This window comes from Temnothorax americanus, unplaced genomic scaffold (assembly GCF_048541705.1).
Source record: "Temnothorax americanus isolate GAGA-0224 unplaced genomic scaffold, ASM4854170v1 Scaffold19, whole genome shotgun sequence".
In the NCBI taxonomy this organism is placed as follows: Eukaryota; Metazoa; Arthropoda; class Insecta; order Hymenoptera; family Formicidae; genus Temnothorax; species Temnothorax americanus.
The window spans coordinates 1,125,619-1,141,303 of NW_027509329.1; the positions used below are offsets into that span (position 1 = coordinate 1,125,619).

Consider the following 15,685-nt stretch of genomic DNA (forward strand, 5'->3'; position numbering starts at 1 on the left):
AATTTCAAACTATTATTGGGCAAACATGTCGCGTTTGCAATTGTAAATATTTTCCCAATTTCGAAAACCACGACCGTTTATTTACGCGATAGAAAATTCTCGGATGATCCTGAAAGATTATCGTCAGATTTAAATCATACGCATCCGCGTGAGTGAATCATTTCAGTCGTGTATTCGTTTGCAAAGTCAAATTAATTCGTATAATCTTCGTTATATCGCACAAAGCGGAGTGCATAAACCTCCGGTGCTTGCTAACCAATAATAGAATTTCTCTCCTCCGCCCGTGTTATTTCCGAATGAAATGGATAATACCAATTTCCACAATGCTCGTTGCAAATGCATCGCAAACGCTCAATAGATTTGACGCTCTCTAATGTTAGTAATGTTTAACGCGTCCGCCGCTTTATTCGTTGACTTCAAAAGCGCGACCGTTCGCTTAAGCAGTGAAGTTTTTCCGTTTCTATATATGACTCGATCGTATTGCTCACTCGTTTATTTTTATTGCCATCGCATATTTATTTTGAAAATTTGTTAAACAGCACTACAAATAACAATCTTATATAAAATTGGACGTTGTTTTCCAGAGTAGAGAGATATTGAAAATTGTTTTTAACAGTACAAATATATTCGTTATATATTTGCTGTTTTAATTTAACAACGCGTTTCGCGAGGCAAATCCTCTCGATTGAATATTACGCCAGATTGCGTTTCCGCGATAGACAGTATTTTCTTAACGGACTAAAATCATGGGGCGCGCGCATGTTTTCTCTGGGTTGAGAGAAATCGGGATCTTTCTTGTTTCTGTATTTTCCAAGCGAAGTAAACTTATCTACATTATTCAAATGATATCCTTCAGAGTTCTCGTTTTAGCCTCGTCCCATATATTACTCGCAACCGCCACAGTGAGAGGAGACGGAATTCATCCCTGTACCGCAGGGATCAGCGTCGCAATGGATTAAACTATGCACGGCCATGTCGGGAATGCGTTGATAACATTATGCGCATCTTTTTCCCTCATGAATGTCGCCGAGATGCAGACGGACGGAACGAGTGGATTTATAACGGAGGCGAAAGATTCCCCGCCGCCCCTCCCCACCACCGCCTACCCCTCGACAAGACCACCGTGCGTAATATTCATTCTGCGAGATACGTTCCTTGTAACACATAGGGCGGAAAATCAAGGTTCTATACCGCGCGAGTTACAATCCTCCCCCACGGAGGCTGTCCTTCGTCCTTCGTCGACTTATTTATTCCGCATTGTTCCAATCGCCCTACTACGTTCTTCGTCTCGGTATCGCGCGTCCATAACACGCGCGCGAATCGCGTCCAATTGGGCATGTATCGCGCGCGAGCACGATTAAATTCACTCGCCGGGCGAGAGAGGAAACTATTTCGTAACTTGGCCCGCTTTGCAGATTCACAACTACAGATTAAGCGAGAAGGAGTAGGACAGCAGTATAGCGGCGGCAACGGTAAGGAAGAAGCGCAGACTCTGGGGGATGTTGGAGCGCGAGATAACGTGCACGGTTTAGGCTGTATGTACTAAGCCGGTCGCCCCGAACAAGAATACGCGCTACTGCAGCTGCGACATTCTAGCTGCTACATATATACATGTGCCATATTGTATACGTTAGCTCGTGCATGAAAGAAAACGTTCTTGGCAGAAAAAAATATGATTAAAAGACAACATGGGAACAACGTCCTTAATTTAAATTTTCTTGTCTAGCTATAGATACATATTATCACTGTTTAAAAATAAAGTTTTCAAATATTAAAATAATCGAAAAAATATCAAAGTCAATTTGGTATTTTACCGAAAATCTTATTTTTTTTTTTTTTAAGTTTTATAAGAAAAAATTGCTACTTGAATCATGCGATGTAATCAAAGAATAACTCATTCATTAGACTTATTGAAGAGCTATATGAATTTGTTTTCTGAATCTTTAATTTTCTTTCTTCTAATTATTCTATTATTATTATAAATTCTCTAATAATTATAATAATGAGAGTATTTTGAATAATATATACTAATTAAGAAAAAAATAGCACGCTTAATTTGTGGCTTCTTATTTTACACGATAATAGTAAATCTTATAGCAAAGACACTGAATATATTTTATCATTGCCTACGTCTATCGGGAATATGTTCGGATGCGCTCGAAACCGCGCAATATAGTTGCTCCGGGAAAATAGCTTTCATTCGTGGCAGAATAATTGAGGTCACCGCGCCACTTCGATGAACGCGGAAATCGGCCGAAATCCCGAAAATCGAATTTTCCGCCTTCGCTCCAATTTCAGTCGGCTTTTAATAAGTCAACAGACAAGCTCGCTCGATATTCAGCCCAACGTGCGGTACCACGGCACAGGCCAATACCGAAACGGTCGTCCTCCCCGTCCGCGTCGTCGTCGGGGCGAAGGCGCGCAGTTCGCGTTTCGTTCCAACGCGTCACGTGCACGCCGTCACCGCGAACCACTTCAAATCTGACACCGCATCGGCGCACGTACGCAGCCGGTTTAAGCGGGCATGTTTGCACTGCCAGTGTTCCGCTAACGAACCTATATCCAACCACCCCGAACCCCCGTCTCGCGAACCCTTAGCGACCCCGGTTGACTCCTCCGTCGTCGCTGTATTCAACTGCCATGTTTCACTCCCCGCTTACGCATATTCGCTTTAATGATATAAATCGAAACGCCGCGAAACTCTTGACGCTTCGAAATCGTGTTTCTGTAGAATTCTAATTCTCAATCGCGGCACGTCACGTCGAAGAGAAAGCGCATTTCTTTTATTTGCATACGCAAAGACCAATTTTTTTCAAAGATATCAGCAAATTATTTCAATTTTTCTGCACTCTTTTTCTTGTTTTTTTTTTTAAAGAACGTAAGTATAAATATATTGCAAAAAATGTTTATATGTTATAGGTTATAACTTTCCATTGTATTAAAATTTTAATCTGTTTCGTTTATTTCTGATTTCTAAAACATATAATGATGTCACCATCGGAAAAAAAAGACGAGGATTCGATGGCTGTGCCGATAGAGTTATTTTGTAGATCTCAAGTCAGCAAATAAAGAGGCAGGAAACGATACAACATTCTCCAAAGAGTTATAAATGTATTCATCAATTGTTTAGATTTACCGAAGAGATACTCCGAGGCTAATTCAAATGCGCGAGAACTAGAGAAACACGGTCAAACAACTGTTAGTGCACGAGTCAGTAGGGAAGAGAAGGTGAGTTGTTCCCTGTCAGAAACAGTTACAAACGCATTTAAGGAAGTTAAATCGGGATATGTTTGTTCCTCAACATTTGGCGGCTCCGGCTAAATTCAAGGATTTGCGAGATTAGTTTCAATTTTGAAGGAAATATAGCAGCCGATGTGCAATGACACGAATGTTTGCATGGCCAAACGGCTAATAATTCCAATTTATAAGCTTGTTGTGTTGTTAACGTATACCGCTGCGAAACGTTTTAAACCTTTGTATCGATTAGAATCGTATCGGCTTAATTCGAAATATTTAATTTCTCTGCATTTGCATTGCGCGGACAAGTGCATGACAATGCTAACTTGCGAGATAAACTCGTCGCTGCGAAATGTAAACGGGGCTGAACGAAGCGACCGAATTTGGAAGCATCAGGTGTTATTATTTGAGGAAGGCGCGAAAGGCGCGGAAAAACAATGGCGCGGACGCTGCTGCCGTCCCGCGTAAATAAAGAGATAATTTATGGTCGTTACACAATGATCGTCATAAATCGCATTTCTACTGGTCGACAGAACGTGCCGTTATGCGAGGAACTCCGCTTCCGCCCGTTAGCCTCAATCCCACCCCCGCACCTTCGTGCCGCGCCGCACTGTCGATATTTTACCGCGGGAACGCAATACACGGCTGGCATAATTTATCTGTTTTCAAATATGCCCGCGCCGATAGATTTACATATTTTAATATAAATTCCTAAATGCCGGCCCCCGTCCATACAGACAGCCCCATGAAGCACCGAGTACGTCTTTATCGATCATCATCCCGCCGCTCTTCTGTGCTTTATATCTTGCTTCTTATATACCCCCCCGCCTTTCCTTAATGTAACAGCTAAGAGCACCTAAAAGTGAGGAATAAAAGCGACGGATTCTTTACATGTCCTCGCGTTATTAATTGTACCGTAGAAAGTAAAATAATAGCGCGGGACTATCATAACTTAAAGCTATACCTGGATGCAATTTTTTTATAAGTGTTTAGCAGGAATATAATCAATTTATAACTGAATATATATAACAATATTTAAATATTTAAATATATGTATAGTTTTGATTGATATATAGTTGTATATAATGTTAATAGTTTAATAATTATTATAATATTGTATTTTTACTGTATATATAGCTCTGTAAAGAAAAAAAATCCTGATTGAATGATATCATATGCAACCTTCGAAATGAGCGATAAATTGAATGTAGTATCTCATCCATAACTACACACTAACTAGAAGAAACGCAGAGATCTAATCACAGAGCTAGAATACACTTAGATTTTGACAGGACCCGACATCCGATGCATGCCGGGAAAATTGATTTTCCTGATAACGCGACGCGATTCCAACTGCTCGAAGCACGACGGAACTTGTTTGACACCTTAACTATCGCTCGCACTCGAATGCCTCCCTGGTTGACAGTCGAGCTTGGTACAGTGTGTGTCGCTATATTATCGGAAGTTCATGTTTAGAGAAGCACGCACACGGATGCGCAACGTGAAGATAACGGGAGACGTCCGTTTGTGTATAGGAAACGCGCATTTCGATCGTTCACGTATAAATGCCAAATGACACCGCTATATTTGTCATGCGCCAAGCAGGATGTAACCACTGGATGCATGTAGCAGCCACTTCGTCGAAATTTGAATACAACGATTGCACGTGAACGTATTGCCGATAACGTTGCCTCGCGATAAGCGGAATTTGTCACAATCTGAATTTCGAGTATATCTTTTTAGTGCGATATTTATAAGTACAAGCGCGAGACAAACATAGCAATATCCAATAGCTGATATTTGTCTGCTGATTAAATATTGACCATGAATTTCGAGTGTACATTCATGCGTTGTAGAATACACAAAAAATATATTTATTGTCATTTTTATTGTATTCTTATAAAACCAAGATAGGTAATATACAAAATTCCTATCTCAAATTTTATTGGATTATTTATTTTCATTTTCTAGACATAGGTAAACGTACATTACAGAAAAGATATAATAACATTAGCGAAACTATTAAGTGAAACGTAGACAGTATTACGATAAGAAAAGAGCATTTTTTCATATAAAAAATGCAAAGCAACATGAAAGCTTAGTCTTCACGAACCTCAAGTTTCCTAATTTATTATTAGCGTAAAGTTGTTTCTTGTAAAGTTGTTGATGCATTAAAAGACGGGCATCTTAGTGGAGATATTCTTCATGGCAACTCCCCGGTATGCTGAATGGTAAGCTCCGTAATCTGCAATTAAGTAACGCATAAAACAATTTTCCTATATATCAGGGAGAAAGTACGTTAACGATCGTTTGAACCTGAACTTCTGGTCGCATTCCAAGAGCATAAATGAGTGCATCCGCTATGTCTTTCGGTTGAAGAGTTGGTACTTTCTCGAAAAAATCTTTCATTTCCTTCGAATCCGCAAGTATGTTCGTTTTTACAATACCAGGACTAATGCTCTAAAAAGACTGGACAAGTAATAGTCTATAATAATTATTTGCATTGATAAAAAGACGTGTGCCTGGTAATATTTTGCAGCATTAAATAAAAACTCGAAATATGATCGCAGCTTACGGTAATGCGAATAGGAGCCTTAATTGATGCTAATTCTCGTCGTACTACATGAGTCAGAGCAACAGACCCATGCTTAGTAGCGGGATACAGATTGACATCAGCCAACAAACCGGCCACCGTCGAAACATTCGTCAGTAAATAATGGCCTATAACACTGCACATCAAAAGTATTAATATTAAACATATATATTGCACAGTAAATAAACGTTAAATTTTTTAAAAAGATTTCTCGCAATCCTTGTCTTATGATTTATGAAAAATTCCAAAAAATATTTATCTTACGAAAATCTATTTATTCTAAAGATTTGTGGAACTTTTTTTTATTCAGTCATTGTTAACATACGAATCATAGGTAACAATACCTGTTGATATTGAAAACATGTCCTTCGACGTTTCGTTTGCGCATCGAACGCACCGCTTTGTTGATACACACTGCGACTGCGAGGACATTAATATTTAACAGTCTTTCGAATGCCTTCCTGTCGCTCTCTGCAAGTGTAATTTATGGAATATTTTTAAATGCGCCAAGAGGAAATGTGCGACGGAGAAAATCTAAGTCTTTTATTGTAATACTGTCAGTATATCTCTCAACGTGGTATAACTCCTTCGTAAGAGACCGCTGCGTTTTTAACACTTCACGATCAAAATTAGATTTTTAAATGAGATATTTAATCAGTTCTCAAATTCTTCAAATACTCCAAAATGTATAAGTTCATAGTTTTAAATTAATATTAACCTGATTGCATATTAAAATTAAATGTACAACATACACATATTACATTTTTGTAGTTAATCACAGAGAGAGTTACAGGCTCATTTACCGCTATAAGAGCATACAAATAATATTCATTTCTAATAACTTAAAAGTCTCTATCCTCATTTGTGATATTCTGTATAAATATGAGATTCATCATACCTATTACTCGTGAAGTTTCGATAACCCCAGCATTGTTAACCATAACATCCACACCACCTAATGTCTCAATATGCGAGAATGCCGCATCGATCTCGTCCTCGCGAGTTATATCGCAGCATATAGTATGTAACGTGCCCGGGAAACCTTCCCGCCTGCATTCCGCATCGAGTTTCGCTAATCTTTCTTTCTGGACATCCAGAGCGGCTACGTTCACTCCGTTTTGCAGAAGAGCACATGTAATTGCTTCGCCGATGCCGGATGCAGCGCCGGTAACGACTGCGGTTTTACCAAGCCAACGATCCATAATTGCCTGTCTGCAAGTATATTATACGACGTAGCTCGCGCGGTTGACATGCCACTAATAACTACCGAGCCGAAAATAATATCAAGCTGGTAAAAAGCGTAATCATGAGCATTCACAATCGCAGCGACGTTAAATTCAGCCGTGAATTTGTAGAAATGGCATTTCGATTAACAACACTAACGCTGACTTATATATATTATACTTACATGCGTATCTCCTATTCGCGACTGTCAGTGAAACTAGTTTGTCACAAAATACACTGCGAAAATCGTGTTTTGCTGGAAATGGTAGTTGCTGCAGTGATAAAAAATTATCTGACGCAGCAGGTCAAACCGGTTACATCAATGTCGATCATACGAACTACGCGTAGCAAGTCACGTAATGTCGTAATATAATCGGAGCAATTCTGATATGAGCGAATCACTCTTTTAGTCGGAGTGGGGGTTGCTAAACTCAGAGATTGCACATGATTGCACAAGATTACACGGACGAGTGTATAATTCTCTATGTGAATATTATAGTCAACACATACCTACGTGCACACACATACATTCGCTCATTCCTTTACAAAAGTACATAGATATATCGTAATAATATAACAAATTTATGAGTACTAAACTTCCAAATTAAGGACTAGGATAAAGATTTGATCTCATGTACATATATATATACACACATTTTATAATTTTTTAAATAATATTATTGCATAACTTTTTCAGATGTCTATATATTATTATATTAATTACGAAGTCAGTAATTGATGTATTAATACAACCTTGCTATTATTCAAAACAAAGGAAAGAGATAAAGATTTCCTTTAAGATAAGGAGCAGACGCGAACGAGCCATTAATTTTCTTATAATTCACAGCCAGCAAACTGCTATGTTAAAAGTTTTTATACTCGTATCTCGTATCACACAACTCTAATAGAGAATATTCTGTGAGGGACCATTTTTCGTCGTAGACGTGTCCCGAACGTTGAGCACGTATAGGCCAGACGCATCATGAAGAAGGACAGAGATCCTTCGGCTTAGGTTTATCCGTTTACCCACTGGTTCCGTCCTACGGTTTTGCCGCGGCCTTTACTTGTTTTAAGTGAAGCGCGACGTGACCTGCCGCAATCCGGCCCCTTCGTATCCACGTACAATCACATTGGCTTCTGCGTACCGTCTCTGAACCAATCTCTTCCGCGGAGACATCGGGCAGAATATCAGGATATTTCGAAATCCCGAAGATTCCGGCAGACGACTTTCAGAGACCTATCCCGCTCCATAAGAGGGGATTTTATTGTCAAAATATACAATACAAATATCTCAACTTATGACCGTCAGAAGTTTAGGCTTCGATATCTTACCGAAAAATATTCATCTATACATGTTTAAATTAAAAGAAATAATTTGAGACACTCTGAAAACAAAATTAACGTTAATAATATATCCTGCGTAACTAATAGAGCAAGCAAAAAAATGCAAATATTGATTACTAAATTAATTAGATTGATTAATTGCTTTGTGAACCTGGAATATTTATAGAGAAAATCAGAAAGAATGAAAAGCATCGCGATATCTTCTAACGTGTCTAATAAGCAATGAACAAAATTCAGCAAATAACCGTACGTGTTTCAGCACCGAATATCATACGCGATTTTCCATTTATTATACAAACGAAAAATACTAGATGAAAGATTGGCGACTGTGGAATTTTGTATTTTATTTCAGGTAAAATTTATTTTTCTATTGATAATTTTGCTATCTGGGACTGGTGATCTCGAATCTCGAAATTCAGAATAGGAACCGCTGCCGTCGCCGCCGCGCCTTTTCCTCCTCTCGCTCTCTCCCCTTCTTCACAGATAAACGATACTCGTTTCCGGACGCAATAACAACGGCGTGTATCGATCTTCGTGAGCCGGCATCTGGTGTACCGGGTCCGGTGCCGGGCCGAGAGCATTATTCTTGTTCACGCAGGACGACGAGGAAATCGACAAGAAAACAGGAGGAGGCTCCTCTCTCGCTTCCTGGCCCGGTCCGGCCCGCCAGATGCTACTACTACTCGACCATTTCTCAATGTTGCCGTGATTACGCGCATCGTTCCGCACTTACTACCATGGATTCATGTTTTTTTCATAGGCGACAAATTATATAACGACTTGCGGGTACGTGATCTCGTTAAACTCAAGCGAATTTATGAGAAATATGGTATAAAAGATCGATTTCTCTACGAGGTGAACGGTAATTATGTATGCGTGAGCAAAGAGCTATATGTTTTCCTTTTGTATAAAATGTTTCAGAGTAAAGTTTTTTTCAAACTAAATGTTTTCTTTAGCAAAAATTTATGACATGTTACATAAATATGGAATTATTTAATATTAAAAACTGAATAATTTTAAAACCATATAGATTTCTTTCAATGCTAAATGCTTATATTTAATTCATTTCAAGCAAGCAAACGAGTATGTGTGATCCAACACAGTCTGTACAAAATATGTATATGCGCGCGCGTTTTGAGATTTTCTTAAATATTTCACTTACTCCGCAGAGTGCTTTGAAGTCGATGAAAGGCGAGCGTATTTCTTCAGATATCAGAAATGTTCGGGCACACGACTTAAAAAGTAACGACCTTCGAACCAAAAATATTATTATACTCCGCGCCAGCTGACGAGAAAATCAAAAAGAAAGGTGGAGGAAAGCTGTGTTCTTCGATTCCGGAGCGCCATATGCTTCTGCCCGCTTGGCTATTTTTCAACGGGTCGTGATTACATACACCAATCCGTATTGCTACAAGCTCTAAGCTTCCCTTTCCTACAGTATACGTAACCATGAATTGCACGTATTAAACGCGAAAGAAAATAAATTTCAACAAATTGAAAGTTGGTTATAGTACCAATAGAATAAGAAAAGCTTCAGAATAAACTGTGACACGGACGCGGACATTTTTAAGACGAATGTAATCTTTTCGTATAAGCGATTGATAAACCATTATACTTTCTCGGAAAATAGATAAAAATTTAATCACTACAATCTTACAACTTAATTCGAGAAAAGTTTTCAGATTTTATTTATTTGCTTCTTATGTACGTTATATGTATGTATCCTCGCCGTATTTCCAACAGCTTCGGTGAAAACGTATAACCGGTCGACTTCTGTCCAGAATCTTCGATTCTACAGAAGTTTGGCTTTACACGTCGTTTCCGCCGGCCAGATGTGGAGAAACGACCATTGGGCGCCCATAATTTTCGAGTTATCGAAAAAACTTGGGATCTCTGAAGCAAAGCGAGTGCCCGCCGAGAATTTCCGAAACTTTCTTTCCTCGCCAGGTGCAAACGAGATGCAAACAACTCGGCTGCCAGACCATTTTGAAAATTCCGAGCGGGTCATCCAAGTAGTTCCGCGCTCCGCGTGCGGGAAATGCAAAATCAGCCGCCTACGCGTTCGCGCGAGCATCCGGCTTCCGTAATAACTCGAAAACTATAATAGTTCGATTAAGGGGGAGGGGGTGCGACTTTTAAAATCTTAGCGTGACAAATAAAGTCGAAAAGGAACATGAAAGAAAATTTCGAAAATCCGGACTCGTTGACCCACTTCAACTTTCCGAGTTGAAGTAGTTGCTACCGGCGCGATAAGACGCAAACGAAGTGCGGCGACTTTGTCCAACAAAAACTCTGAAACTTAAGAGCGAGTCCATCGCGAAGTTCTCCATTACCGGCCCTCGGAAAACTGTTTGCGTAATATGTAGGACATAAATGGGAACGAAATTCAAGAAAGTCGCGGCAAAGTTACATCGCGCGGAGAGAGTCACGAGTTTCTTTTGTCCGTTCGTTTAATTATTCCTCCATTTCTCAGAGATTCATATTTATCCGGTGTGGAAATAAACTCGAAAATCTATGATGTTCGCGGCAAGAAAACGCTAACTAGAAAGTCCCGAGCGGGGATGAGAAAAATGAAGAAAGATTTACCCGTTTTCCGCTTCAAAGCACCAGATGTTCCCGTTAGTCGGCCATTTCTCAACGACGCCGTGATTACACGCATCACTTTTTATTGCCGCAATATCGCGCGTTTCTTTTTCGGATAGCCGCAAAATATGCATGATACAAGCGAGCGTTGTAGAAACTTATTCTAAGCTGGTATGTCATATTACGATTAACGAATAAATATTTCTTCGCAATTTTGTAGCAATCGATAAGATTACTCATTCAATTTCCATTGTCTTAACGTTTTTATTTAAAAAAAGAATAAATTCTCAGTTTATTGAACAATGTGTGTCACTAAAAATGGATGATAGTGAGATTTATATAAACTGAACTGAAGAATTATTCAGAACGTGTTTTTCAAATTTCAATAGCGGATTTTGCAAGAAGCATTGGTAGAGAAATACAACAGGTCAAGACGTGCAGACCCATGCGAAAAAGATGTCTGCAAGAATGATCAATTCTTGATTTCCGAGAGTATCTCTGATTCCACTTGACGAGGACGGAGATTCCTATATGACAGACAGCTTTACAAAGAGCTCATCTCTAACGGAGGTTGTTGCCTGGAAGTTATTTGGAAGCCTATTCGGAAGTTTAAAGGAACTATCGAAGAATAGCTGAGAACACATAGAGCGAGAGACGGCATTCAACTTCGTTTCCGAAGCAATAAACGATAACGGATGGTATCGACGTTCTTTCAGGCTATCGAACTAATCTATAAACGTGAAGTAACTGGTTCCGCGTTCTTATGATGTCAATTCCATATCTTCGTTCATCAATCTCGTTTCTTACATTTAAAAGATAGATGTGTACCCCTATATCTAAAAAATAACACACATAAATAAAACACTTATAAAATAAAAAATGCTTATGAAAAATAACCATTTCACTAATAATGCTAACAATAAGTAGGTTTACATTTAATAGATATTCCTATTACAATAAAGAAAAGAAATTTTTATTTAAATTATGCTCAACAAAAAAATGAATCGTCGTGATGTCTCCTAATGCAATAATAATAAATAACTACTGAAATCATTTCAAACTTTTTCCATTTACTGAAGCATGAATAAATGGCATCGGTACTTCATTTCGATATATAGTTTCCTGTAAAATATCTTCGACATTTAATGATCGCCGTCGATGTCTCAACGTTGTTGAATACATCCTGCATTGGACATATTTTACGAGAAAGGAAGAAGCGTTTCTCTCTCAACATTCTAATAAAAAAGACTAAAGCGAACAAAGAAATACAGAAATACGGAATGCTTCGACGTGACTCTAAAAATTCCGCCTGACAGCATTCCTGTTTAATTTATATCATTATCGAATTCTTTGTCTATTTCAGCGACTGCATTAAATTACATCACATCTATGTTTTATGTTTTCAACAAGATCACATCACGTGTTGTAATAAGTTTTACAAAGAGAATCCTATATTTTTATATAAAGAGATTTAATTTGCAACGTAATACTATATGTGTATAATATATGTGTAAAAATATCTATAAAAACACGCTTATAATAAACATCATTATAAGCATATGATACTTTTCCTCATGCACGCGCGTTAGTCCAAAAATTAAAAGAACTATAAATTCCACATTGCACTCCGAATTATAAAACGAAATGATGATAATTCAAATATTCAAGCCTGCGATTAACGCTAAATACTTCAACAACTGCGTACCCATGTTTTTCTGCCACCATCAAACTACCTTTTCGGCTGATTACTTCACCGCTAAAAAAACAAGGGAAATAAGGAGACCGTGCAAACTCGTAGTTAGTTTTATTCAACGCCCCGACCGTTTCCACGGTCTGCATTCTGATGCACGGGTCTTTCGCCGGCGCTTCCACCTGTTCCAGAGATCCCTCCTCTGTTTATCCCCGTGTATATAATTTCAGCCGACCGGTGACTCGTTAATTTCTCGGTGCCTCGTTCGCGGTCTATCCTATTCCCTCGAGCTCCTTCGTGCCTATCCCGGGCTTGTATTCGCCGTTGGTACGTCTAATGACCGGGCGTCACTGTGCGGTACAGCCCTGAGACCGATCACTTCTATACATATTCATGAGGCAATAAGCCCGCCGCTGATCTTCCGGGGAATGGAACAACAAGGGAAGAATGGAAAGTAGGGACGGCAGTGCTGAGGCCTGAGCAGACATCCGTCCGCTCTCGCTCACTGGGGAAACACTCGTCAACCCCCTGCCGACTGTTTCGGCATTCTCTCGCGTTTACGTGGTAGCTCGACCGCATTTTATATACCACGAACACCTAAGAAGCGAGAGCGTAGATGAGGGATCGTGCCCGATACGAGAACCGGCACGATATTATTTTATAGACTGTTTGCGTCGCACGTGTGCGATAGCCTCCTACGACAATTTTCTCTTTGAGTCGTCAAACGTAACGCTCGACTTACTGCATCAAACATCGCGTTGGATTGACAAGAATTGCGTTTACTTGCGGCAGTTACGGTCTCAAAGCCGTGAAATGTGCATGTATGCAGATGCACGAGTGTGAAATTTCTTGAATTTGAAATGTCGTCCAAAGAAAATTTGACGTTTTAGGAGCATATAACTAGTCAACATTCAACGTACGCGTAAATCAGTATCTATACATATAAAACTGAAAGTCTTTTAAAATGTAATATTGATTTAAATTTTATCTGTACGTATATATCATCTATTTGTCTCCAAAAAAGACGGTAAATTACTTTCAAATTTATGTTTTCATAAGCGCTGTTAATCCTTTTGGAACGGCTTTAGAGTATAAATTACATCATTAAACCACGTCCTGAAAGATTTAATATATTGACACTGCATTAATAACTAAAATAAATAATATGAGAAATTTACCTACGAGCAAAAACTAAACTCTACTTTAAATGTCAGAAAATGCATATTTTAGCAAAAATATAAAAATAATTGCAACTATTAGAATTTAAATCAGACATATCGAGCTGTCCATAATTTACTTGAAAAAATTGAATATTAGAACATCTCATTTATTTCTTCCCTTATTTTAGATTCGTGTGATACTAGGGAACACGTTTATGATGCAGATTGTACAAAAATCTCAGGATTTTTTATACGCTTAGTATTCCGATGCGAGTCGAATAAAATCCACACCAACATATATCTCAATTTTGAATTCGAATTTTGCGCATCAATCGTTCTGTATTAACAGCAGCCGACTCAGGAGTTCCACATGGCGGAAGTATTTGCGTCGCAAACATCGTGTTTGTCAGAGGCTGCGACGCCTCCATCTAGCTATCCATCCCCTCGCGCCGCGTCTGTCCCACCCTTTTTCAACATTCTCCATCTCGGGCTGTCCTTCTGCCTTCCACACTCGTGAAACGCCGTGGTGTGAATACGAAACCGTTTGGCACCTCTGAGTTGAATTCGAAATTCACTCAGACGACAATGCGACGATCGATAGAGATAGGACGGTTCTAATCTCGCCTTCTCATTAGCCCACGTTCGTTATTCACGGCGGTCGTGTCAGCCAAAAATTATTAGAGAACGAATGCAGCTCCCGCATTGAAGGAGTTAGGGAAACACGAAAAATATATTGCGATCTGCTCGAAATTCACGATTTGATCGGAAATGCCACGGCGGATCGTTCGTTTGAAAAGCAGAGAATTTAGAAAAACGTTATGTAAATATTATATATTAATGATTATCGCACGAGTTGTGGATGTGGATACACGGAGATGTAATAATTGATTGTCTCTGCCGCACGCCAAGTTTGCCGGCGATGAACTCTGAAGGATATTTTTCGTGACACGCAATTTATTCCGCCCACGTTACTCACGAACTTATAATTAATTTTGTGTTTTAACTGTAAGAGACAAAGTTTAAAATAACTCATCCGATATTGTCAATAGCAAGCAACAGTCTGTCGTCGACAACTCCTCGTCGCTTCTCGTCGTAGCCAAAGGGCACTCGACTCGAACAAAGAACCGCTGTTACCGGGTGTCTGAGACTTAAAGCTTCAGAAAATGTCACGCCCAGAAGAATGCATCGTTTACCATTTTCGACCATTTTCATTTTTTACCGTTACATCGGCGCCATGCACAAAGACCTACTGTCTTTGAACTCTGTCAACTGCAAGAGAGGATGCGAGAAGGATCCCTCATTCAATTCCGAGTTAATTAAGACTGTGCCAATTTTCTTGTTTATCTCGATTTTCCGTGCTCTTATATCTCATAAGCGTTTGCATAATACGGCCGCGGTTTAACGCCAAGTGCTTGTACTCTCACGGAGCTCAATTTTGTTTGAATCAATAGAAGTGTATTTTTCCGCGCGTTCTCATTCGTCGCGGTCTCCGCGGGCAAGGCGCGTTACGTCCATACGATTTTCAATCAGCAACTTCCCCGCGCGCTGGCACGCTGCACAATGCAACGTCACTCATCCAAGGGGGACAATACATCCCGGAATCCATTGATAAAATGCACAATACTCGCATTCGAAAGCTTCCCTTTCCCTGACATGCAAATGCTCCTGCAGATCGTTGCGTATCGCGCTTCTATTTCACCATAAACGAGTTAGTATTGCAGCGCTGCACATTTACGCTCTCAAAAAGCTGTAATCACAATATCAAAATATTGTGATTGTGGCTTATTGTCTTTGACATTTCATATCAGCGTATATCAATAACGAATTGACAATCACTTAGCAAAATGACTAAAA

General features: G+C 39.3%; 2 protein-coding genes across 4 annotated transcripts in view; both read right to left on the bottom strand.

Annotated features, from left to right (window-relative positions):
* The window catches only part of LOC143896625 (uncharacterized), a 109,968-nt gene that overhangs the window by 61,184 nt on the left and 33,099 nt on the right, over positions 1 to 15,685 (bottom strand). The gene's annotated exons all lie outside the window — the stretch shown is intronic.
* Positions 5,173 to 7,402, bottom strand: LOC143896624 (farnesol dehydrogenase). 2 transcript variants are annotated; one of them, XM_077404576.1, is made up of 6 exons: positions 7,239 to 7,402; positions 6,729 to 7,038; positions 6,175 to 6,301; positions 5,813 to 5,966; positions 5,554 to 5,697; positions 5,173 to 5,482 (listed from the first exon to the last, which is right to left on the bottom strand). In XM_077404576.1, exons 2-6 carry the CDS (start codon positions 7,030 to 7,032, stop codon positions 5,441 to 5,443), a joined length of 771 nt encoding a protein of 256 aa, XP_077260702.1. In that variant the 5' UTR covers positions 7,033 to 7,038; positions 7,239 to 7,402; the 3' UTR covers positions 5,173 to 5,440. The 2 variants fall into 2 exon arrangements, with proteins under 2 accessions (XP_077260702.1, XP_077260701.1); XM_077404575.1 differs by having other exon boundaries at positions 6,729 to 7,042.